This window comes from Trachemys scripta, chromosome 4 (genome assembly GCF_013100865.1).
Source record: "Trachemys scripta elegans isolate TJP31775 chromosome 4, CAS_Tse_1.0, whole genome shotgun sequence".
NCBI lineage: Eukaryota > Metazoa > Chordata > Testudines > Emydidae > Trachemys > Trachemys scripta.
The window spans coordinates 66,000,426-66,024,297 of record NC_048301.1 but is presented as its reverse complement, the minus strand read 5'-3'; the positions used below and the strand labels follow the sequence as shown (position 1 = coordinate 66,024,297).

General features: G+C 43.8%; 1 protein-coding gene across 1 annotated transcript in view; it reads right to left on the bottom strand.

The window, feature by feature from the left end:
• Positions 1-1,921: 1,921 nt before the first annotated feature.
• Positions 1,922-23,872, bottom strand: part of MAP3K9 (mitogen-activated protein kinase kinase kinase 9) — a 67,162-nt gene continuing 45,211 nt past the window's right edge. The window contains exons 5-11 of the mRNA XM_034770043.1: positions 23,096-23,271; positions 17,223-17,463; positions 15,792-15,914; positions 14,945-15,098; positions 6,699-6,811; positions 5,120-5,932; positions 1,922-3,375 (exon numbers count right to left, since the gene is read on the bottom strand). Coding sequence (XP_034625934.1) covers positions 2,894-3,375; positions 5,120-5,932; positions 6,699-6,811; positions 14,945-15,098; positions 15,792-15,914; positions 17,223-17,463; positions 23,096-23,271 — 2,102 coding nt within the window. The 3' untranslated portion in view covers positions 1,922-2,893. The remainder of the gene's footprint in view (positions 3,376-5,119; positions 5,933-6,698; positions 6,812-14,944; positions 15,099-15,791; positions 15,915-17,222; positions 17,464-23,095; positions 23,272-23,872) is intronic.

The window sequence follows — 23,872 nt, the reverse complement described above, 5'->3', positions numbered from 1 at the left end:
GGGGGGGGGGGGGGGGAGGGGGGGGAAAAAAAAAAAAATCACACTACAAATGGAAGCTAGGTAATGGAAATAAGTCTTCAAAAGGACTTTTTACAAAAATAAAATGTTCTAAATGGCAATGAACTTGAAGTTCAATTTTTATTCTTTCAACTACCTTAAGATGGCAAACAGCAAACACTTTGATAGAGTGAGAGGTTATCCAGTTTCTCTGCATGTTCTTTACGGGTCTCAACAACAGACTGAGATCTCCACTGTGAATGCTAAACTGCCCCCATTGATCACAAGAAGACAATGTACCGCAACAACTGTGCCATGGGGGAGAAGGCAACTACTCCTACACTTCTACGGCCTGGTCTACACTGAGAGGGTGGGGGGTGTGTGGGGGGGTGCGATCAATCTAAGATACGCAACTTCAGCTACGAGAATAGCGTAGCTGAAGTCGACATACCTTAGATCGACTTAGAATCACTTACTTCACGTCCTCGCGGCCGCCGCTCCCCCATCGACTCCGCTTCCGCCTCTCGCCGTGGTGGAATTCCGGAGTCGACGGCAGAGCAATTGGGGATTGATTTATTGTGTCTACACTAGACGCGATAAATCGATCCCTGATAGATCGATCACTACCCGCCGATCCGGCAGGTAGTGTAGACGTACCCTATAGCAATGAAAGGACATAGCCATCACAGAGTTTTGCTAAATCAGAACACCTTCCCCCCCCACAATGATGCCAATAGATTCATCTCTTAAAAGTGCTAATCTGCATGGTCAGCTAGTCTCAAAAGAATCTATACACTGAGACTTCCTGTCCCATACACAGCAACCACCTGAGGCAACAACAGTATACTGAAAAAAAAATATCCTAAGAAAAATAATATTGTACTACTGATGAGGAACTCAGGGAGATGGGATGGGATCTCTTTGATGGCAGAGCAGGATCATCTAGCTGGTCTGGGAAGAGGCTGCAGCTACTACCATTCTGGTTTCTTACATAAAGGTCATCTCTCCAATAAAGTGTTTCAGTTTACCAGAGATTAAGCAAAAGAGACCTGTGGTTCTTAGGTTTTGGTTGTTCTGGTTGTACAGGATGAACAAGGAGAACAAAGGACAACCAAAATCTTCAAGGCACCATATTATAAGGGCCCAAGGGAGTTTTTTGATTTCCTAATTCAGCATCTCACTTTGTGAATTAAAGTAACAGAAAAGAGAATGAACTGATGGGACTGGGTAAGAACAGAAACAAAAAAAGAAGAGATCCGCAAAGACAAATGTGGGAGTTACTTTGAAAATGTTATGTTATTTATTCAATTCAATTCCTAGATAGCAGTTTTTTAAAGGAGTGGAGTTTCTCAAATGTAAATATATTCTCTCATACTACCACTCTATTTGCTGCTGTTATAGCAGATACCAACATTTGCCATTCTTCTCCCTCCCCCCCTTCTTGGAAACTATTTTTAAACCTTAACACCTTTTACCCCAGTCTTTTGCCATTATTTTTGGACAACTCAAGTGAAACTCCAGTCATGCGCTTTCCCTTCCTTGCTTGGCAAATGGCACACGAATTATTCAGATGCCAAAGAACTAATATAGTTACCTGAATGGTGGTTTTCCCCATAATGAATTTACATTGCCCACCTTCCCCTCCTCAAGAATGATTGGTTAGAACGACACAAATCCATTATTACATTGAATACTGGGACTGATCTGAGATTTCTCCATTTGGCAACATGTGGTCAAAAGTAGCAATGGGGATTTGTGCTCTTCCAATTGGCTCTCAGCTTCCTAGCACCTAGCGAATTGTACCTAAGAACTCTATTGGAGATTTGGAGCATCCCAGCTACTGACAAAAGGGCAGAAGAAAAGAGATTAAAGTAGGAAAGACATTAACCCAGGATAGAAGATCTAGGAGTAGGAATAGGACAGGATAAAGAATGGAACTGGTTAGGACGTTAGCTTAATCCAGATACATGTTTTTTACATGATATGAGGCCTCAGTGCCCGATCTGGCTCCCACGGATTTCGATGGAAGCAGTCCATTAGGATTACATACCTGATTTTCCTAGCATTGACAGGGTGAGGAAGAACCTCACTAATGAATACACGGAGTTCTTTCTGCAAGCCAAACATACTGTCTGGTTCCTAATGCTGATGGCTTTGTTATACATCATCAGTGTGGAGAGCTTGCTTTTGAGGTCACACACAGCTCAACAGAAAGAGTGAATTACTGTTCTAGCTACAGGTCCACTCACACAAAGGGCCTACATTATAGTATATAAATTAGATTAGATGGAATGTGTCAGAGTTCTAGATGAAAACTGCATCTGAGGAGCATTTAACAAAGAATTTATTAGAGACTATAAAATCCAAGCATGTGTGGGCCAGGTGCTTCTGCCGGGGTAGTGGGTAGATGCCAGACCAACCCTGCCATAAGAGTGGGATTCAGTGAAGCAAATCTCCAAATATTTGCTATTTCTCCCATTTGGACAGCCTTGGGAAAATACCAAACACCAGTGCCTGATATAGTGTAATACTTGGGATCTCAGGATCCAGATTAATACTGGGATATATACCAATATACAACATTTGTCAAGCTCTGTGAGGTCAAATACAGAGACTTTGATATGATCATTTTTGCTTATTGCCATTTCAAACTGCAACAACAAGATAAGGAAGACTACAGAAAATCCCCACAGCAAAAGTCAGCAGCTTTGAGTTGCCCAGTTACATCCAACTGCAGACAAAAATCAGACAGTCAGACAATACATTTTCAATAGAGGCAGCACCATTATATGATCTCAGTAGCATCCCTCCATTTTATCTGTCTTCAAAGTGCATTCTCAGTGCAAGTAGTATGATTGACTCTAAAGGGGCTTACTGCCCCCTAATGGATTTCATGCTAAGACCAGAACTCTTGTTTCAGTTCATACGCTGCAGGTTTGGTTGTTTTAAGTTCAGTTCTGCATAGCGGAACTGTGCTGTCCTGGCTCTGCCCCTCAACATCTATGTCCAATAGCATCCGCTCCTCTACAGGAATACCCACCTGGAAAGGAAGCAGAGCAGGAAGTCCTGGCCTCTCCTCTACAGTGCTGCTGCTACTAGCAAAGCAGGAGTCCAGATTGCTTGGGGTGTCAGTACTTGAACTGTTGGCAGAGGATTCACCCCTAGCTTGGCTGGGTGACACAAACCACCAGGGATCAAGCCGCTGCCGATTGGCTGAAGGGCGTGGCCTTGGCAAGAACTCCAAGGTCTTGGGTCTTTCCAGTGTGGAGTCCTGCTGTGCATTCCAGCGTCTTGGGGTTGGAGGAAAGACAAGGTTGGGGTCTGGCAGGCGAGGGACCTCATTTGGATCTCGACTTGGGCTGGGAGTTTTTAATACACCTATCCAAAAAGGGGAGAGAAAGAGAGAGAAAGAAGACACATCAGTTCGATAGATACCTTAAATAGCTCCAACTTGACTTTAATGCCCAGATACACTAAAGGCATGTGCAAAAATAAAATATATCCAAAATTCAGAACCCCTCAGTTTTCATCTGAAACACTATATGTGAGGTAGACCACTGGGAGCTTGGGAGAGCTTTGACCCTTTCCCCCAGAAAATTTTGGTATTGCATTAATAAATATAGGAAACACTGAGTTGAGAATAGAAGTTCCAATATGGACAAATTATTAAAAGGGGACAAACACAGTTTTCCAAACAACAAAGAAGTCTATGCCCCTGTTGTATTGATTTGAGATAAGGGACTGGTCCACTGGCTCCTGGACTGTTCTGGACACACTAGTGAGATACAGCTGCTCCAATGCTATATAATCAGATCACTTAAAGCTCGAGTAGGAAACCTTAATCTTGTCACTCAGTGGTTCTGGGATGCTTCACTCTATTATCTTAATGTTCATTTAATGTATTTTAATAGAATATACATAATAAGCATAATGTCTCATCATATGAATTTGTATATGGTGAAGAATTCCAAAGCAGAATTTATTGTTCAGTAAATGAAGTTTTAAGTTTTCACTAAAGCTATTTTTATGAGCATAAATGACTATGTTAACTTGTATCTCACTACAGACCCTGATACAATAGGCGATTGTCCTGGCAGGCTGCAGTTGTTCTAAGTAGCTACAGCCACTTAGATCAGAGAACAATTCCAGTGTTTCTCCCCCCGTAGTGGTAAGGAATTTGGGATGTTGTGGAGGCTCAGTCTCTGGTAAAGGTTTGGCGGCAGAGCACACCTTGTACTCCCCAACACGAACCCTCTTGCCAATGAACAAAAAGTGGCACCAGCTCAGTCCAGAAGGCCTCACGTCCATTTTTTGTTGGCTTTCAGAATAGAAGTTGCCTTGAAAGCATAAGGGGAACTTAAGGAAGGGTAAAGCGTGAAGGTGGAATCCTCAGGAACAAACAACAGAAGTGACATTATACTTGGATAATGCCTTCTGTCCAAGAAACTAATGTAGTAAGCCTCACAATACCCTTTGATGAGGAAAGAGAGACAGAGAGGTTATGTGACTTGCCCAAAGTTGCACAGTGAATCAGTGGTGACACCAGGCCTAAACTGATTAGAGCAGGGATTCTCAAACTTCATTGCACCACAACCTACTTCTGACAACTCCCTTCTAACAATCCCAGGAGGGGGAACCGAAGCCTGAGTCTGCTTGAGCTCTGCTGCCCCAGGTGGGGTCGGGGGGCCAAAGCCAAAGCCCCAGGGTTTCAGCCCTAGACAAGGGGCCTGTAACCTGAGCCCTGCCAGCCAGGGCTGAAGCCCTCAGGTTTTGGCTTCAACCCCAGGCAGTGGGGCTTGGGCTTTGGTTTCGGTTTTGGCCCTGTGCCCGAGCAAGTCTAAGCCAGCCCTGGCGACCCCATTAAAGCAGGATCATGACCCACTTTGAGGTCCCAACCCACAGTTTGAGAACCACTGGATTAGAGTATTATTTTATTTATTAGTAGTATAAAGGTAATGCCTAGGAACCTTTGCCACAGACCACTGTGCTAGGTGCTATATAAATAGAGTATTCACTCTCTCGGTGAACAAAGGCACAAGAGGGAGGGATAGGGGAACCACTGCACTAACTGTCTGGCCTTCATTCTGAAGACTGAGAAAGAGGAGGAGGAGGAGAAACTTACCTGCGCCCAGTGCACCAGTTAAACAGTTACTGGAAGTGCACCCACTGGGAGAGCACCCATTGGCAACCAGTCCAGCCACTTTGATGGCCCCATCAGAAGGGGTTCGCCTGTGCCCCCTTTGCTGGGCGTGGGAAGAGAGAGTCACATGTGTGGGAGTCAGGGATTGGTTGGGGTCCTGCTTGAACCTCTCAATGCGTACATTGACCAGCGGGTTAGTAACTACTGGCAAGGGAGCCTTGACTGTCACAGGGCTGACGGGCATCTCATACACCACAATCTCATCACTGTCTGAGCGCAGCAGGGAGCGGGTGGAGTTACATTCAGAAATGGAAGACAGGGAGAGGAGGGTCAGTGAGGTGGAGGGCTCGCCCAGCAGCAACAGGGGGTCCTCTTTCTTGAAGAGCTTCCGGGAAGGTGGGCTGGTGCTTCTGCGTGGGCGCCCAGCCCGCTGGAAAATACTGTCGCGCTTCTTCTTCTCCTCCTTGGGCGGTTCCAGCTCATCCTGGGTCAGCAACTGGCACTTGCCTGCCTCCAACAGATCAAAGCCTAGGCCTGCAGCAGCCAGCACTGCTCCACAGCCGAGCAAGGCAACCTCCCACCGCTTATGCTGGGAGCCACCCCGTTTAAGGCTATTGGTCGGGGTGAGCTGAGGGGTGCTTGTAGCAGAATTCATGGGAGTGGACTCCTCATTGGCATCACTGGGTGGGCCATCCACGTCTCCGCTCTTCTGAAATGGGATGCAGAGGTACGATGGGGTGCGCCCAGGTGAAGGGTGCACTTCGTCTCCATTAAGACACTCGTTGTCTTCATCCTCTGCAAAGCAAATGAAAAATACTTTGTGTTGGCATAACATTTTCACCAGAGAATCACAACATGCCTTACAAACATGAATGGATTAAGCTTCACAAAGCATGCAAAGGAGGAAATGCCTTCATCTAAGCACTAACTGTTTAACCATAGTCAAATGTGAATAGGTTCTTCTGTCCAAGCTAGGCAATCCAAGACGGCACAAAAAGCTGGCCCTTGTGGATGTGAATCCAGCTCGCAAAGCTGGTGCAGGCTGGGAGCACTGACAAGGTGCTGACCAAGAGTAGCATTTCTGAAAAGAGCTCCTCAGCCCTCCCAGCTGCAGTAGATTTACACATAAGGACATGTTTAGAAAGGCAGGGAAGGAGACAAGAACCACTCCCCACAGTACTTCCTGTAAGTGATCTATCCCTATATTGCAGCACCCAAATATCCATTCCCAACAGCATTATTAACAAGAAAGATCACAAAGTTTCTAAGGAGTGCAGAGCTACCACGGAGAACAGAGAGCTGGACAGTGGTTTTGAGAGGTTTGGGGTAAGAACTGTTGAGCTGCAGAGTGAGAGAGAGTGAGTGTGGAGAGATGGGAGGGAAGTGAACACACACACAAAATCCAAAAGGCGAGATGAGAGAGGGCAATCCTTGTGGACATTAAGGTGAAATAGTGAACCACCAAAATGAAGACATTGGAGTAAGATGCCTTGGCTGAATAGAATTGCTCATGCAGGGATGCGTGCACATGCGTGAAATAAAGTACGTGGTCTGCCCTTACCCATCTCTGCTAGGCTGGTGAATCCTGGCAAGGCAGGTGTAGTTCTCTGGACTTTCCCTAGGTTTGGAGCACTAGATGACCATTGTTTGTATCCATCTACCAGAGACTTCAGGCTGGAGGAGGAAAAGACATGGAAAAAATATGTATTACACAAGACTAATATAACTGAGTTCAAAAAAAGAATTAAATAAGTTAATGAAGGATGGCTAATAGCCATTGATGAACCTAAGATAATCAGGGATGCAACCCCATGCTCTAGGCATCCCTGAACCTCTGACTGCTAGAACCTGAGACTGGGGATGGATCACTTGATGAATTGGTTCTGTTCACTCGCTCTGAAGCATCTGACACTGATCACTGTCAGAAGACAGGCTACTAAGCTAGATGGACCATTGGTCTGACCTAGTATGGCCATTCTTATGATTCTTCTCCCCTACATTTCCAAATACTATTCTATTTAGGACTGCAAGCCTGAGCCAATTCATCTCCACATAGACAGAGCTAATGCCCTCCTGAAGTAAGACATTTTGAAACAATGACGTTTCCACCACTAAAGAAAAAAAATGAAAAAGCATCTCTCCTACTGTACTGACAGTGTGGCAAGCACAGGGATGTCTGCTGAGAGTCAATGATGTGTGGGGGTGCACGACTTTACAAAATATCATTTTAGCAGAACATGCGGAGGCAATTATAGAAGATACAGAAACTAAGCAAAACTCAGTTCTTTTACCAAAATGTTGCAACTTCCATCTTAAGGCAGGTGCAACGATATATATCGAGCAAAGAAAATTAATCAATCTCCAAGAATATTTCTGCATAAAACAAAGCAATAATGAAAGCTGGAAATCACTGCAGGGAATGGGATGTGCCAAGGTCATGCCTTGTATATTTAACCCTTTCCAAAAAAAACAATTTTAGAGCAACCAGTTAACAATGATAATAGTCAAACATGTAACACCAATGCACCTTGGAATGACTATATTATAGACCCAACAGTCAATGCACCCATATACTGTATAATTGTATCATTCATTTTCTTCTAAATATGGGCCAGAACTAAAAGCTCTAATCCAAACTCAAACTTTAGGGGAGTTAGGATCTGCAGCCAAACTTTTTGTGGCCCAGATGGATCTTTATTTTCTATCCACACAAGCTTGTTACCATCACATTGTTTACTTCCTAGGGCCACTGTCAAGCCACTGAGAATGTTGGAACTTTCAGTGGTGCAAATTTTTGGCACATCAGCAAGGATATCAGCACCCATTGTCTTGTACTATCTGGACTTGTAGATTTGAAATGACTCCCTTCAAACTTCTAAAGTTATACACGTCACAGCGTAGGTGAAAAGCTAAGACCCAGCTAAGAAAGTCAGAAGCTGAGAGAGAGGAGATCTAACCATGCCAGTAAGTCAAGGTCAGCAATCTCACTGTACTATGGATGTGTACAAATTAACTCAATGGGCTGGGAAAGAGCATGTTTAATGGTCAGAGAATGAGAATGCAGATCTGGGTTATATTCCTAGCTGTGTTGTTAACTTGTGTGATCTTGGGGAAGTCACATAATTCTCCTGTGCTTGTTTCACAAATCTATAAAATGGGAATGATACTGACCTCCTTCCGGGGTTCTCATGAAGCTTAATTCATTTCTGGAGGCACTCTGCACTTTTTAGTGCCTTTCACCTAGAATCTGGATCTCAAAGTATTATTATTACAGATTTCATTGTGGGAGTATGGATTTCCTTTACTCTCTAGTTAATTAAAGTGCTCCTGTAGTTCACTGGACAGAGGACTATCTTTTTGGACCAAGATTGCAAAGTCTATACTTGATTTTGCACACGATCAGTTGGGTGATGACTGTTGTATTACCTTAGAACCACAAATATTTCCAATTTAGGGGCATAGTTTTAAATTACATTAAAAGCATTCTGTTCTCCTCGGTCTTGAGATATTATCATTTTTCCACATTAATCACTCCCACTTGAGTGTGTGCAATATCCTTCCATGAGTTTGAATCCAGTCAGCGCAATGTTGATCTTATGCCCCAATGGAAGGCATCCATGTGACTTAGCAACAAGAGTGTGACTGGTGGGGTGACCTATACAAGGACAAAATTCTATGTCATGATTTATTCATCCTAAGATGTGCTGTAACTATGTGATAAAACAACCTGGTAGCTTTAGTTATATTTAAGCATCCCATCTATATATACACCTGGATAAATAAACACAGAGAAGGAGACATTAAGGAATGGATAGATGGTGAATGCAAGCAAAAAGAAGAGGGAGCACTATGCTCTCCCCAAAGGTAAATGCCAAGGTCTTTTATAAGGTACATAGACAATTAGTATGGAGTCTTTCTCCATGGAGTTGGAAGGGTATGTACTAGGTTCTCAATGTATACAGACAGTAAACAGCAAAACAGTGAATAATGCACAACTATTGTCAGTCTAGCCTTCACCTTCGTCCTGATATCCCTGAAGATTACAGGGTTGTTCTGGGCTGCCCTTTGTGGCACAGCACGACACATCAACTTCTTCTGCTTCTCTATGCCTCCTTCTAGACACAGCTTCCTTCATAAAAAAGCAGAGGTCGAAGATTCATTGGCACTGAAAGTGAGCCTTACTTCGAATATGAAGACTAGGAGTGATCAGAATAATTCTAAGACTTTGCTGAAGTTGACTAATTATTATTTTCACCTCATTCTTACATTCTTTTACCATTTCACAAACATTGCTACCCACAGTCCCTGCAGGCCTGACAAGGAGACTGCTACACAACATACATGCCACTAGGGTGCGCTTGAAAGCAGTTCAATATATATATATTCCACTTGCTAAAGCACATCACCTCTGGAACAGTACTAGTTGACAGCACTAGCAGCCAAACTACCTACTTTACTCCCCCCCCGCCACCCTGGCACCTTTTGCGCGGGGGGGGGGGGAGGGAATCTAGGTTTAGATTTTTTCAGTAGCCTATTTGGGTGGGAAAGTTGATAGGGTATTCATATATTTATGTTATGAGACAGTAGTAACTACATTTGTCCTCCTCAGCCTCCCTTCCCACTAGAAAACCCATTATCCCTCTCCTTGGGAATTCCTACAAGCTCCTTTAGCCTGTGAGTTGATTAGATCTCATTTGGTCAGTAAATTGCCAAACGTGTAATGGGATCCTTAATAATGTCTCATCTGAAAGAGAGAGTCTCCAACAGTACACTGTCCTTTAAACACCATGCTGGGGCATTGGTACAGTCCTGACGCAGGAAAATGTGTCTGCTACTGAATTTCCAACACCACTTTTTGCAGGAAGAGGATTTTCTTTGAAAGTCCCTCATCTATGTATTGATCAGGTTATGTCCTGCTTGGCTTGCGAGATCTGAAAAGGATCACAGCTCAAGGGCATATAGTTACCATAAATCCATAAATGTCACCTTCAGTCCAACAGAACATTAAAATCACACAAACACTAACAACCCAACTGCGGGTGTGAAAACCTGAAAGCGTCTATCCCTAGACAGAACAAAAATCTCCCATGTCACAACAGCAGGCTGAGGCCAGGTCACTATCAGCTGACTTGATTCATAGATTCTAGGACTGGAAGGGACCTCGAGAGGTCATCGAGTCCAGTCCCCTGCCCGCATGGCAGGACCAAATACAGTCTAGACCATCCCTGATAGACATTTATCTAACCTACTCTTAAATATCTCCAGAGATGGAGATTCCACAACCTCCCTAGGCAATTTATTCCAGTGTTTAACCACCGTGACAGTTAGGAACTTTTTCCTAATGTCCAACCTAGACCTCCCTTGCTGCAGTTTAAGCCCATTGCTTCTTGTTCTATCCTTAGAGGCTAAGGTGAACAAGTTTTCTCCCTCCTCCTTATGACACCCTTTTAGATACCTGAAAACTGCTATCATGTCCCCTGTCAGTCTTCTCTTTTCCAAACTAAACAAACCCAATTCTTCCAGCCTTCCTTCATAGGTCATGTTCTCAAGATCTTTAATCATTCTTGTTGCTCTTCTCTGGACCCTTTCCAATTTCTCCACATCTTTCTTGAAATGCGGTGCCCAGAACTGGACACAATACTCCAGCTGAGGTCTAACCAGAGCAGAGTAGAGCGGAAGAATGACTTCTCATGTCTTGCTCACAACATACCTGTTAATACATCCCAGAATCATGTTTGCTTTTTTTGCAACAGCATCACACTGTTGACTCATATTTAGCTTGTGGTCCACTATAACCCCTAGATCCCTTTCTGCCGTACTCCTTCCTAGACAGTCTCTTCCCATTCTGTATGTGTGAAACTGATTTTTTCTTCTTAAGTGGAGCATTTTGCATTTGTCTTTGTTAAACTTCATCCTGTTTAACTCAGACCATTTCTCCAATTTGTCCAGATCATTTTGAATTATGACCCTGTCCTCCAAAGCAGTTGCAATCCCTCCCAGTTTGGTATCATCTGCAAACTTAATAAGCGTACTTTCTATGCCAATATCTAAGTCGTTATTGTAGTGGGGCTCAGAATTAGAAGACTAAGGGTTTCCATCAGCAAGTTTGCAGATGACACTAAACTAGGAGGCGTGGTAGATACACTAGAGGGTAGGGATCGGATACAGAGGGACCTAGACAAATTAGAGGATTGGGCAGAAAAAAACCTGATGAGGTTCAACAAGGACAAGTGCAGAGTCTTGCACTTAGGACGGAAGAATCCCATGCACTGCTACAGACTAGGGACCGAATGGCTAGGTAGCAGTTCTGCTGAAAAGGACCTAGGGGTCACAGTGGACGAGAAGCTGGATATGAGTCAACAGTGTGCTCTTGTTGCCAAGAAGGCTAACGGCATTTTGGGCTGTATAAGTAGGGGCATTGCCAGCAGATCGAGGAACGTGATCGTTCCCCTTTATTCGACATTGGTGAGGCCTCATCTGGAATACTGTGTCCAGTTTTGGTCCCCACACTACAAGAAGGATGTGGAAAAATTGGAAAGAGTCCAGCGGAGGGCAACAAAAATGATTAGGGGTCTGGAGCACATGACTTATGAGGAGAGGCTGAGGGAACTGGGATTGTTTAGTCTCCAGAAGAGAAGAATGAGGGGGGATTTGATAGCAGCCTTCAACTACCTGAAGGGGGGTTCCAAAGAGGATGGAGCTCGGCTGTTCTCAGTGGTGGCAGATGACAGAACAAGGAGCAATGGTCTCAAGTTGCAGTGGGGGAGGTCCAGGTTGGATATCAGGAAAAACTATTTCACTAGGAGGGTGGTGAAACACTGGAATGCGTTACCTAGGGAGGTGGTAGAGTCTCCTTCCTTGGAGGTTTTTAAGGCCCGGCTTGACAAAGCCCTGGCTGGGATGATTTAGCTGGGAATTGGTCCTGCTTTGAGCAGGGGGTTGGACTAGATGACCTCTTGAGGTCCCTTCCAACTCTGATATTCTATGATTCTATGATTCTATGATTCATCAGACACCCTAAAATAAATATCACAAACTCACAATGTAAATGTCATGACGCTGTTCCAAGTTATGTTCAGCCTTAATCAGTCCCTGCCAGTTTGGCATATCAGCCTGTTATCAGGTATGCATATCTCTGCAGTTCATAGACAAGCTTTAAAAAGGATAAAAATAATCACTGTCATTTTTCAGCGACTGGCTTTATATAAACCTGAATTTAGAGTGCAGGTTTTTGTTTTTTCCCCTCCCCCCAGAGCTCTGGCTACCAGCCCCAGGTAGCTGGGGCGCGTGCAAATGGAACATGCACACCTGGAAGGTGAGGATAAAAAGGACAGCCAGAGCCTCACCACCCAGGCTCAGGTTCTCCTTCCCCCTCCCTCAATCTCACAGGGAGGCAACCTGGGCTCTCCTTCTTCCCCCCAGCCAATCCCTCACCTGGAGGTGGCGGGGCTCCAGCTGTCAGCCCAGGGGTGGCAGCAGCAGCACAGAAGTAAAGGTGGCAATGAGGCGCTAAGTCTGCTGTGAAAAGTGATATTGACAAATATCACTTTTCACATTGCCACCCTTACTTCTCTGCTGCTGCTGGCATGGCGCTGCCTTCAGAGCTGAGCACCAGTGAGCAGCTGATGCTCTCCGCTCTGCCTTCAGAGCTGGGTGGTGGTAAATGTATTTGTGTTGGGGGGCGGAGAGGGGGAGTCTAGCTTCAACTTCCAGCCATTGAAGTTCTCTCTTTCACTGATAAATTGAAGAGCTCATTATCAAACATTTGTTCACCATGTAAGTACTTATATGGTAATCAAGTCATCCCATAACCTTCTCTTTATTAAGCTAAAGAGATTGAGCTTCTTGAGCCTATCACTATAATACGGGTCTTTTAATCCTTTAATCATTCTCGTGGCTCTTCCCCGAACCCTCTCCAATTTATCAATTTGTTACTGTGACTTTTTTTTTTTTTAAATCCCTGTTGGAAAAGATATGGCAAAGGATAAAGGAGATAAGGATTCAAGATGCCTTGGCAGAGAGCTATGTAGGCAACTGAAATGACAAGAATGTTGCTAGCCAGGATTAAAGAGCACTGGCACAGCTCTGTGGGAAAAGCTTGCAAGGGAATTTTTCACCTATGTCTGGCACTTAAGTGAGTGAGCCTTAAAATTTACCTTTAACTAACCAAAAAGAAAATAAAAATGGGGAGTGTGCCTCAGAGTGACTGCAACTTATTGCAGCTCTGTTTGCTTTAAAGAGCCTCTCAGTCTGGCATGATTTCAAAGAGCAGCAAGGGCTCATCATATATTCACTTCATTGCCCATTCAGCAAAACAGTCACCATGTTCCAGATGCTGCTCTGTACAATGCTGTAACCTTATTGAGTTCCTCTGTAAGAGATGAACAGTCAGTCACAGAGGTAGCATCTCAGTTTTGCAGGGAACAGGATTAAGTTAATTTCAACCACTTTTAGCAAACTGGCAAATCCCATCCTCCTAGCTCCCTGTGCACAATAGATGCTTCACCCTTTCCAGCTGGTGTTTTGCAGGGGAAGAAGTGGAAGAGAAGAAGAGGTTTTAGAATCATAGAATATCAGGGTTGGAAGAGACCTCAGGAGGTCGTCTAGACCAATCCCCTGCTCAAAGCAGGACCAACACCAACTAAATCAGAGTTCCAACTCTCTCAGAGTTCCAACAAAAGGCTTCTGGACTTCAAGGCAGAAGCATTTTTCTACCATCAACATTTTTTCCTCCACCTTTTAAATGTAATGCTGGTGAAAGACATGGGACTGTGTGATAAATAAAGGCATTAATTCTCAAGAGTTATCTACAGAACAGATACAGCCTGAGCAGTGGCCATGCAAGCTCTCTCCACACTGCCCTGCTAATTTGCCTCAAAAGCCTGGGCTAGAAAGACCACCGTTTAAGAGAGATTGTAATTTAATTTCCATGAACCATTCAATCCTTGGCTTTTCTGCAGGGGGCAATCAATGCCAATTTTGGTGGGCAGGTTTGTTATATGGACACTTGTCTTCCAGGAATTTGGCAAACTAAGACACCAGACTCATTTCAGATAGGCTATTGACCAGCTATCAGATTTTTTCCCATTACAAATCTGGGCTGCGTCCAGACTAGCAACTTAGGGGTGAAAGGCTCTATATCCAAACTTCAAACCTATGAGGCATCAAGTCACCTCAGATTTTTTAAGCATATCATTAAAAATAAATACTAATCTTTTAAGCAGCATCACAAAAATGCTGAGGTTTGACTCCTGGTATACAGAGTAGAAATCAACAGCAGCAGACTTGGCACAACATCTCTACAAGTATACATATACTTTTTTAAAAGGCTGAAAAAATATCTACCTGGCTCCTCTAGTCCCAGCTTAATACTAACTACTACACAAGAGAAGGAAAATATGTATTCAAAGGGTGTAAATATGAAGGATGGAAAAGAATATTTCAGGGTAGTCCAAAGGGGGTATAATTAGAAGCTGGAGGATATCGAGCTACAGAAAATTTAGACTGATATCAGGAAAAGACTAAAACTACCCTGGACAAAGTACTGGAAAGCACATTGAAAAGAACAGCGCTGCACTGGACCTCTGAGGATGGATTAGATGTGACTTTACCTGTTTCTTCTATCTCTAATGTCTGAGACAATGGATAAATAATTATTTCAGCTGAAAATTGTGGCAGATCTGCAGGACAGAGATGGAGTTTTACCAGGCAGCCCTTCTGAGAACCAAGTGCTCATAAGCAGCTTTAAAGTTCAGAAAACTTTGGCCATTCACACCTCCCCCTGGATCCAGTCCTGTTTGTTCTTACCCATCTTCTCCTGCAGCTAGCTCCTTATGACAAAGAGAACTTGGTCCCCAGGTACGCCCTTTCTTCTTCTGGCTTCTCTTCTCTTCCTCTTCTCCTTCCTCCTTCTGTAAGACTGAGTTGCATCCCCATGCTTTGCTGTTTTCGCCAGGTGTCACTATGGAAACCAATAAGGGTGGGGGAGGAGAAAGGATGGGCATATGGGGCAGGAAAAACACAAAATGCTGCCTGCACCTCTTGAGTGGCAATGCAGCACTCCTCAGCACTGGAGAAAAGAGAAGCAAGGCACAATGCTAAAGACCCTGAAGGAAATGTATTAACACTACTTAACCAACCACCTGTAGAGTGTGAAGTGCTCACCAACATCAAACGATTTAGCCACACAACACCCACATGACACAGATAGATTTGCCCCTGTAAGGTCTCCACTTCCTGGCTGCTTGTTATGACAGGGCCACATTCCCACACCAATTGCTTTCATTTTTCTTGAAATGTTTTTACCAATTTCCATTCCTTTGCCACACACTTCTCTTTCAGCCTATCCAGCTGATCCACCTCAAAAATACATTCTGAACTTGCAAACATATTCCATACATTCAGTTACAGCAAGCAGGCTGTATCCCCGAGAAATATACTTCCAATGCAATCAATCAGCAAGTGCCCAGAAACACAAACAAGTGAAGTTCAATTTCTGGGAGAAGGAACATTCCCCACCTTCACTCTCCACAGTTCAGGCTTCATTCAGGAACGTTTATAATCCTTTCCTAAACAAGGCTCACAACACCCCACTGCAGCGCCTGCTAGACATATTATATTCTTCCCAAGTTCAATGTTATAGCAAGCTCCTTACACTGTATGGCCCTGAGTCTGGGAATGATGGTAGGACTTGCAGGAGGACTGGAACAACTACTGATCAAGCTTTTCCTTTTGTCCATGGTTGGAGATGCTTGTACAGTGAATTTGTGCTGGAAATCTGTTTTAAAAAAAAAAAAAAATCACAATTAAAATACTCATTCATGAACCACAACAAAAAAGATTATTAATTCTTTCTGGCACCTTTGCAGAATGGCACCAGTGTTTCAGTGCATCTTTGCAAGCACATAAACCCCCAATTTGCACACTCCTAACGCAGCCTGAAGATTAGTGCTTTGCATCTGGATATACAACTGCAAAGGACGAATACAAATGTGTCTAGTGGGGGACTGACATTCCTACCCATATGTACCTGCATAATTTTTCAGGTAAAATCCTTTTCATCTCATTTCCCAAAGAAACTTATGGGGCAAGCAAAAATTCATGAAACAAATGTTTACCATCTTATTAAAGATGGTTATTATTAAAAATATAATCTACCACCACCACTCTCCCCAACTCTCAGTCTCCCTTCGGAGACAGCGTTAACAGTGCAGTACGTGTTAAGAACCATCTAGAACAAGGCTGCCGACTCTGGGTGAATTATATAATCAAACACATGCAGCTTTCTGTTTCTCGCCAGTTTGGAACTCCTCAAGAAACTTGCACATTCAGTTCTCACTCTTATCACAATGGACTCACAACTCAATTGACAGCCATCCTCATTCTCCCACCCACTTCCCCAACTGTTGACCAACCAAGTGACATTTTCCGTCCACTCTTGAGGGAATAAAGCAGCAGTTTAATTCTGTATTTATGTGCTAAATAGTAGTGTTGAGAAGTTGAGTGCTGTAGTCCTCATAATCTTCCCTTAGCTACTCAACATGACTGGCAGAGTCCCAAGGTCATTTCCCACACCAGCAGTACAATGGGCTATGGTTGCTGTTCTGATATCAAATATACCCATATCAGCTTTATTTAACAATAAGACGACCCCAGAGTAGACACTTCCACCATTTTCAGGTACTGCCTTCAATGAAAGTGGGCATTTGGGGTATTGTTGAACTAAATGTTGCATTGGTAGTTAAAATTAATATTTTGCTTTAAAGTGAACTTCCCGATACCAGCTGCAGACTAGTGATGTGTGCTATAAACACTCAAACATTCAACAATCCTCTTTAACCACATCCTTGCCCTTTGGACAATGTTAGTCATAGTGCATAGAGCTCTGTTACCATTTCCTATGTTTTTCCCTATAACCACTGACCTTTAATTTCTTGATGCCAAAGAGGTTGGGATTTCTTAAGGCACATCTTGTGACCATCCAATGAGCCATTCTATGATTGCAGGCACAAAGGAGCTACATTTAACAGAAACTTCTTTGGCACAAGAGGACCCCTCTACAACCCGGCACTACAGCATCACTGACCTGAAGGGAGGCTGATGCGATTGCCATCTTTCAACTTAAGACGGTTCTTCTTGAACTTGCCTATGCGCTTCTTCACCCGAGGCTTCTCCTGGCACAACTGGTGGATGATGATGTTGAGCTCCCTTTCTAGGATGTCAATTTCACGCTCCGCCAACTCCTGCTCCCGCCGCCGCAGCAGCTCCTCATGGTTCTTCTGCTGGAGTGCAGCACGGGTCAGCTCCTCCTCCCACGTGCGCAGCTCCTGCAGGGAGGAAAGAGAGAATTCAGTTTATATCCATTTGTTCTAGTGCTAACATTGTCCCTTAACTTCAATAACTCCTCTCTCTCTTGTGTTTATCCCTCTAATGTATATTAACGGAACTGGCACATGAAATTGCCAGTCCTATAGCAAAGGATTTTTAATGAATCCTTAAACTCGGGGGATGTAAACTATGCCTGGAATATTGCTAATATAGCACCTATTTTTAAGAAAGGAAACCACAGGCCCATTAGTTTGACCTCAATTGTATGCAAGGTATTGGAACAAATTTTTAAAAACAAAGTAGTTAAGGACAGAGGTAAATGGTAACTGGGATAAAATATAACATTGTTTTACAAAAGGTAGGTTGTGACAGACCAACATGATCTCTTTCTTTGAGAAGATCACCAATTTTCTAGATGAAAGAAATGCAGTAGATCTAATCTACCTGGATTTCAGTAAGGCATTTGATACAGTTCCACATGGGAAATTATTAGTTCAATTTGAGAATATGGGGATTAATACGAGAACTGAAAGGTGGATGAGGAACTGGTTAAAGGGGAGACTATATTGGGTCATACTGAAAGGTGAACTGTCAGGCTGGAGGGAGGATACAAGTGGAGTTCCTCCTGGGTCCGGCGTGGGAGCAATCTTATTTAACATTTTCATTCATGACCTTGGCACAAAAGTGTGAGTGTGCTAATAAAGTTTGCAGATAACACAAAGTTGGGAGGTATTGTCAATATGGAGGAACAGAGGCGGATTAAGGTTTCATGGGGCCCTGGGCCAGAGCAAGTGGGGGGCCCCCTCTCCACCCCTCCTTCCGCTTGCAGTACAACCCACAGCACCACCCCATTCTGTCTCTTCCCCCACCGCTCCGCCCCGTTTCACACACGGTCAGCCACATTCTGCCCTCCGCCCTGGCAGCTCTGCAGCCTTGCTCCTATCTGCCCCCACTGTGCACTGCAGCCCCAAGACCAGAGAAGCTCTGTGCCCCTCCCCCCGCCGTGGCCCCGGGCCACAGCAGGGAGTGAGAGCTTCCGTGGCCCTGAGTCCGAAGCAGGGAGCTAGAGCTCCTCCAATCCCAGGGCCATAGGCGTAGTTTGACTGCTATATTTGGGGGGGCAAAGCACGCCCATGCACATGCACACGTGCATGCTGAAGCCAGTCCCCTTGGTTCACTGGCTCTCGCTCTCCACCTATAGTGCTACCTGGGCTGCCGGTGCTGGGTGGGGACAGGATGGCGTAACGCGGGAGCCCCAGCTGCTGTTGGCAACCATGCCTGCAGTGATGTCCCTGCACTGGTGTTGCTGGTGCCCAGGGAATTCCACATGCTGGGCTCCTGCTTCCCCCCACCCATTCCTGTATCCCCTTCTCTTCCCCATCCCTTCCTCTCCACACCTCCCTCCTCCCAACAGGCACTCAAGGTTGTAGAGGAAACAGGCTGGCACTAGGACCCAGGAGGTGGCATTCAGCTGCTGAGGCAAGACCCAGAGCGCAGGGCAAAGCCGCTCCGTCCTCTTCTGTCCACTCCCCATGAGCCAAAACATGCTGGGGACCAGGGTCGGGGCGCATTTTTCCCCGGAGTCCCCCAATTGGCCGGGGGCCTGTTGGCCCAGTGGCTAATCTGCCACTGTGGAGGAGGACCGGAATATCCTACAAGATTACCTTGAAAATTGTAATAATAGAAATGGGATGAAATGTAATAGTGCAGAGTGCAAGGGCATGCCTTTAGGGACTAACTGCAAGAAATTTTACTATAAGCAGGGAATGTATCAATTGGAAGTGACAGAGGAAGAGAAAGACCTGGGTCTACTGGTCAATCACAAGATGACTATCAGTCACCAATGTGATGTGGCTGTGAAAAAGGCTAATGCAACCCTAGGATGCATCAGGCGAGGTATTGCCAATAGGGACAGGGAAGTGTTAGTATCATTATACAAAACACTGGTGAGACATCATCTGGAATACTGTGTGCACATTTCTAAGTCTCTCATGGTTGAGACAGATGAATTCAAACTGGAACTGGTGCAGAGAAGGGCTACTAGGATGATCAGAGGAATGGAAAAACCTATCTTATGAGAGGAGACTCAAGGAGCTTGGTTTGTTTAGCCTAACAAAACAAAGGCTGAGGGGAGATATGGTTGCTCACTATAGATACATTAGAGAGATAAACACAAGAGAGAGAGGAGTTATTGAAGTTAAGGGACAATGTTAGCACCAGAACAAATGGATATAAACTGGCAATCAACAAGTTCAGGCGTGAAATTAGATGACGGTTTCTAATCATCAGTGGAGTGAAGATCTGGAACAGTCTTTCAAGGGGACCAGCAGGGACAAAAAACCCAACTGGTTTCAAGACTGAGGTTGGTAAGTTTGTGGAGGGGATGGTAGGATGAGATTGTCTATGATGGCATGTGGCCTATCTGCAACTACTAGAAGTAAAGGGAGGGATAGCTCAGTGGTTTGAGCATTGGCCTACTAAACCCAGGATTGTGAGTTCAATCCTTGAGGGGGCCACTTAGGGATCTGAGGCAAAATCAGTACTTGGTCCTGCTAGTGAAGGCAGGGGGCTGGACTCAATGACCTTTCAAGGTCCCTTCCAGTTCTAGGAGATGGGATATCTCCATTTAAAAAAAAAAAAAAAAATCTCTCCAATGGCCAGAGATGAGACAATAGATAGGGAGAGCTCTGAATTACTACAGTAAATTATTTCCCAGATATCTGATTGATGGGTCTCGCTGATGCATTCAGGGGCTAACTGACTGCCGTATTTGAGGTTGGGAAGGAATTTTCCCCCAGGTCAGGTAGGCAAAAAAATCCCTATGGTCTCTGCCATTCTCTGAAGCATGGGGTTTGGGTCACTCTCTATTTGAATTAGAGTAAATGGTGAATTCTCTGTAACTTGAAGTCTTTAAATCATTATTTGAGGACTTTAGTAACTTATCTGAGATTATGGGTTTATTGCAGGAGTGGGTGAGTGTGGTTCTGCGGCCTATGACGTGCAGGACATCAGACTAGATGATCAGGATGGTCTCTTCTGGTCTTAAAGACTGAGTCTATGAGCTCTAACACAAATCTACACAATAACGTTATCAAGAGAGATGAAGTGAGGTTTATTTGTTTCCTTTTAAATGTTCATTATATAGCGGTCATTCCTATCAACTCATGCTAGGGTGCAGCATCCCTGTGAATATGGAGGACTTTAAAGTTAACTTTTCACCTTGCCCTTTGTTGATGAAACAGATCAACTGGAATTAATTGTTCCCGAGATCTCCAAATCCTTTGCTCTCCCCATCAAATTCCTTCCTTCTCACCACAAGGACAAAAGGTTTCAGAAAAATCACAGAATAATTATCTCCAGTTGGTCAATTTCACTGCAAAGGTAAAAGTTGAAGAGTTCAAGTTTAATTCCTTTTGGTTTGGAAGTATCCTGTTAAATTGTATGGATTTTTAAACTAATTCTCTCTCTCTCTCTCTCTCTTTTTCCTTTTCTTCTTTTTTTTTGTAACCTCATTGTTATCTGTAATACCATCCCACAAGCTTGATAATAAGCTTTATTTTGACAACTAGTGTTTGTTTTTTAAGTAAGTATTCTTCAAAATGTCCTTTTCTGAATGCTATAGATGATTCATATTTTTACTTCTATAATAGTAGCACCAGGAGCTGCAATCAGGATTGGGGCCCCACAGTGCTATGCACTGTACAAACAATTTAAGAAAAACTAAACATTTAAATAATTTAATTTTCATAACTGATGGTTTTGTTTACTGTTTCATTTTCTGCCTCTAAAGCACTAACATAATGCTGTTGTACCACATGTACCATAGGACACCACCACCAGAGGGAAGTGTTTATATGCAAAAAAATTCATGTAATTTAAAAAAAGTTCTGAACACATTCCTATTCACATTAAGGGTTGTGTTTTTTTTTTTTTGCTTGTTTTAAATGTTTTGTGTTTTTTAAAGAGCCCTTTCTCCCTCAACCCCTAATTTAACATTTGAGCCTAAAGCAAATTGACCTTTAAGTGACAATTTCATTATAGATAAGCTCATTGTTCCCTTAACCTTGGTTAGGCATATATCCACCAGCCCAACCGGTGGACCTATTAAGTCATTCCATTGTAATACACTGATGGGGACTTCCTCCCCACTTCTTATACTGAAGATAGTAAGCAGATGTTTTACAAGGGCAGTAAAGGAGCTGCTGCAGTTTATGTTCACTTTTCTGACAGTACACGAGAACTCCACCTCCATTCACTGAGCAGCCTTTATTTTTGGTGGCGGACATTGCCCATCCCCTTGTCCTTACTATCCTCCAATGTTGTCTCCACTTAGTCTGCTGCCACACTCAATCACCCAGTGTTTCTCTTACACTTACTAGACAGCTCAATGCCACAAGGGGAAGGGGAAGGAGGAAAAGGGAAGGCAAAGGGACCTGCTGGTGTCTTCCAGGAAAACAGAGAAAACAGGATAGGGAGTAGCTGGGTGACAGATGCTTCAGTGGCTCCAGTGACTATTTGCAGCAGAGACCATAAAGAAAAGTATAGGAAAGGCAGATAGCTTTTTAGCAAGCCAGCCACCAGCTGTGTTTCTTTTTCCTCTTGCCCTGCATCAGTTCCAGACACTTGGAGAACTCCTGCTATGGGGAGGGGGCAAATCAGGGTACAACAGCTCTGTCTACTTGAACTTCTCTTCTCGCTGATCCATCCTCTGAGGCTATTTCCATTTTGTCTTTACTGTTGCTCTTGCCTATTGGCAATCCCTACAGTCTAGAGCCTGGGGAGGTCAGAGATTAGAGGCTCCATGTGTCACAACCTGGTTACTGACACTGCAGGCAATATGGTGCAGACCAAATCCAGTACATTTTAAGTGTACATGTGTATTTGACACCTAGAACAGCACTGCAAAATTTAGTGCCATATCAACTAAATCAGTCAAGTGGGAAACTCATATGATTTGTGAAAGAAAGAGGTCAATACCATTACTAGCATGATTATATCAAGAGACCCCTAAAAATACAGGCATATTGACATTTTTAAAAGCTTCCCAAGTACATGATGAGCTGAAGTAATTCCCTACAAAGAGTCAAATTGGGTTGGCAGATGTACCTTGTGATCCAGTATCTGAAATATAATTTTTAAAAAAAATTATAGTCTCTAGCCCTTGTGGTTGTGACCAAAACCTTGAAAAGATGACCATTATATAACCAATACTGATGTTTGCTTGAATTTGCAGGCAGCCCAAAAAAACAGCTCTGAGAATGTGAACTGCCTCTTCCATATTATTTGGGTGTTGACATGTAAGCCTAATGATAATGTATTTGTCACGATTGTTAACAATTTCACTGCCAGGTGACACATGGAAAAATGGAGAGGAACTATCATATTATGGAAAATCTTCAATATGAGTGATTGGACTCTCATTTTGATGTCACAAGCGGGCAGAGTTTAGGTGTGGACACAGCATGGAAGAGTACTACAACCTAATTTGTTCCCATTCCAACCCCTTTATGTACATATTAAAAATGCCAGTAAAAGAAACTAACACACAAAGATGATACCTGTTTAGGCTGTGAAACTAGACAAGATCACAGTCCAAGATAACATAAGAGTGGAATGTTTTTCCCTTTTTACCTTTTCTTTGGCTCTAAGCTGATCAAACATCTCCTGGATCTCATGCTTCCAGTCTTCCTGCAAGGAGTGGAAGGAATCTTTGGGCATTTCAAAGAAGCCAGACTCCTCTATGGTAGTGAGTTGGTCTAGTATATTGGCGAAAGATGGTCGAGAGTGTGGGTCAGAATTCCAACAGTCTAAAACAGGACAAAGGCAAGCAATTGTTAAACATCAGAATAAGTAGGTTAGAGACTAAGCAGGTGGCAAGTTGTGTTTACTCCTTCTGACTGGCTAAGAATCGTGCACTACCGCATTTTTGTTACCCTGCCTCTCCCATCCCCCAACCTCATCCTCATGTCTTCTCCTGTAGACTAAGCTCTTTGGGGCAGGGACTGTCATTTTAAATATGTCCTGATTTGGTGGCTTCTAAATGCTACTGAAATATAGATGTTAAATAAATAAAATATTGTTAGCAACTGACTCAATTTATAGATAACTACACTACCAAGCTTGTTAAAAACCACACAGCATAAATATTTCACCCAAATACTTTGCTTTAAACTCTAATTGGTTATGGAGCAGAGACTGATTTTGCTGTGAGAGCACAGGTCAGCATAGAGAAGCAAGGGTTAGTATAAGCTTCTTCTGCACTTCACTGGAGAGTTAATTTGGGTGAATAGTACTTAAGTTAGCCTAGAGTGGGTGTGAGCAGCCACAATACAAAGCCATACCCAAGTTACTGTGTCCTCATTGGTGCTGTGCTCCCCCATGTGAGCTGCTAGGACTTCTGTGAGCATG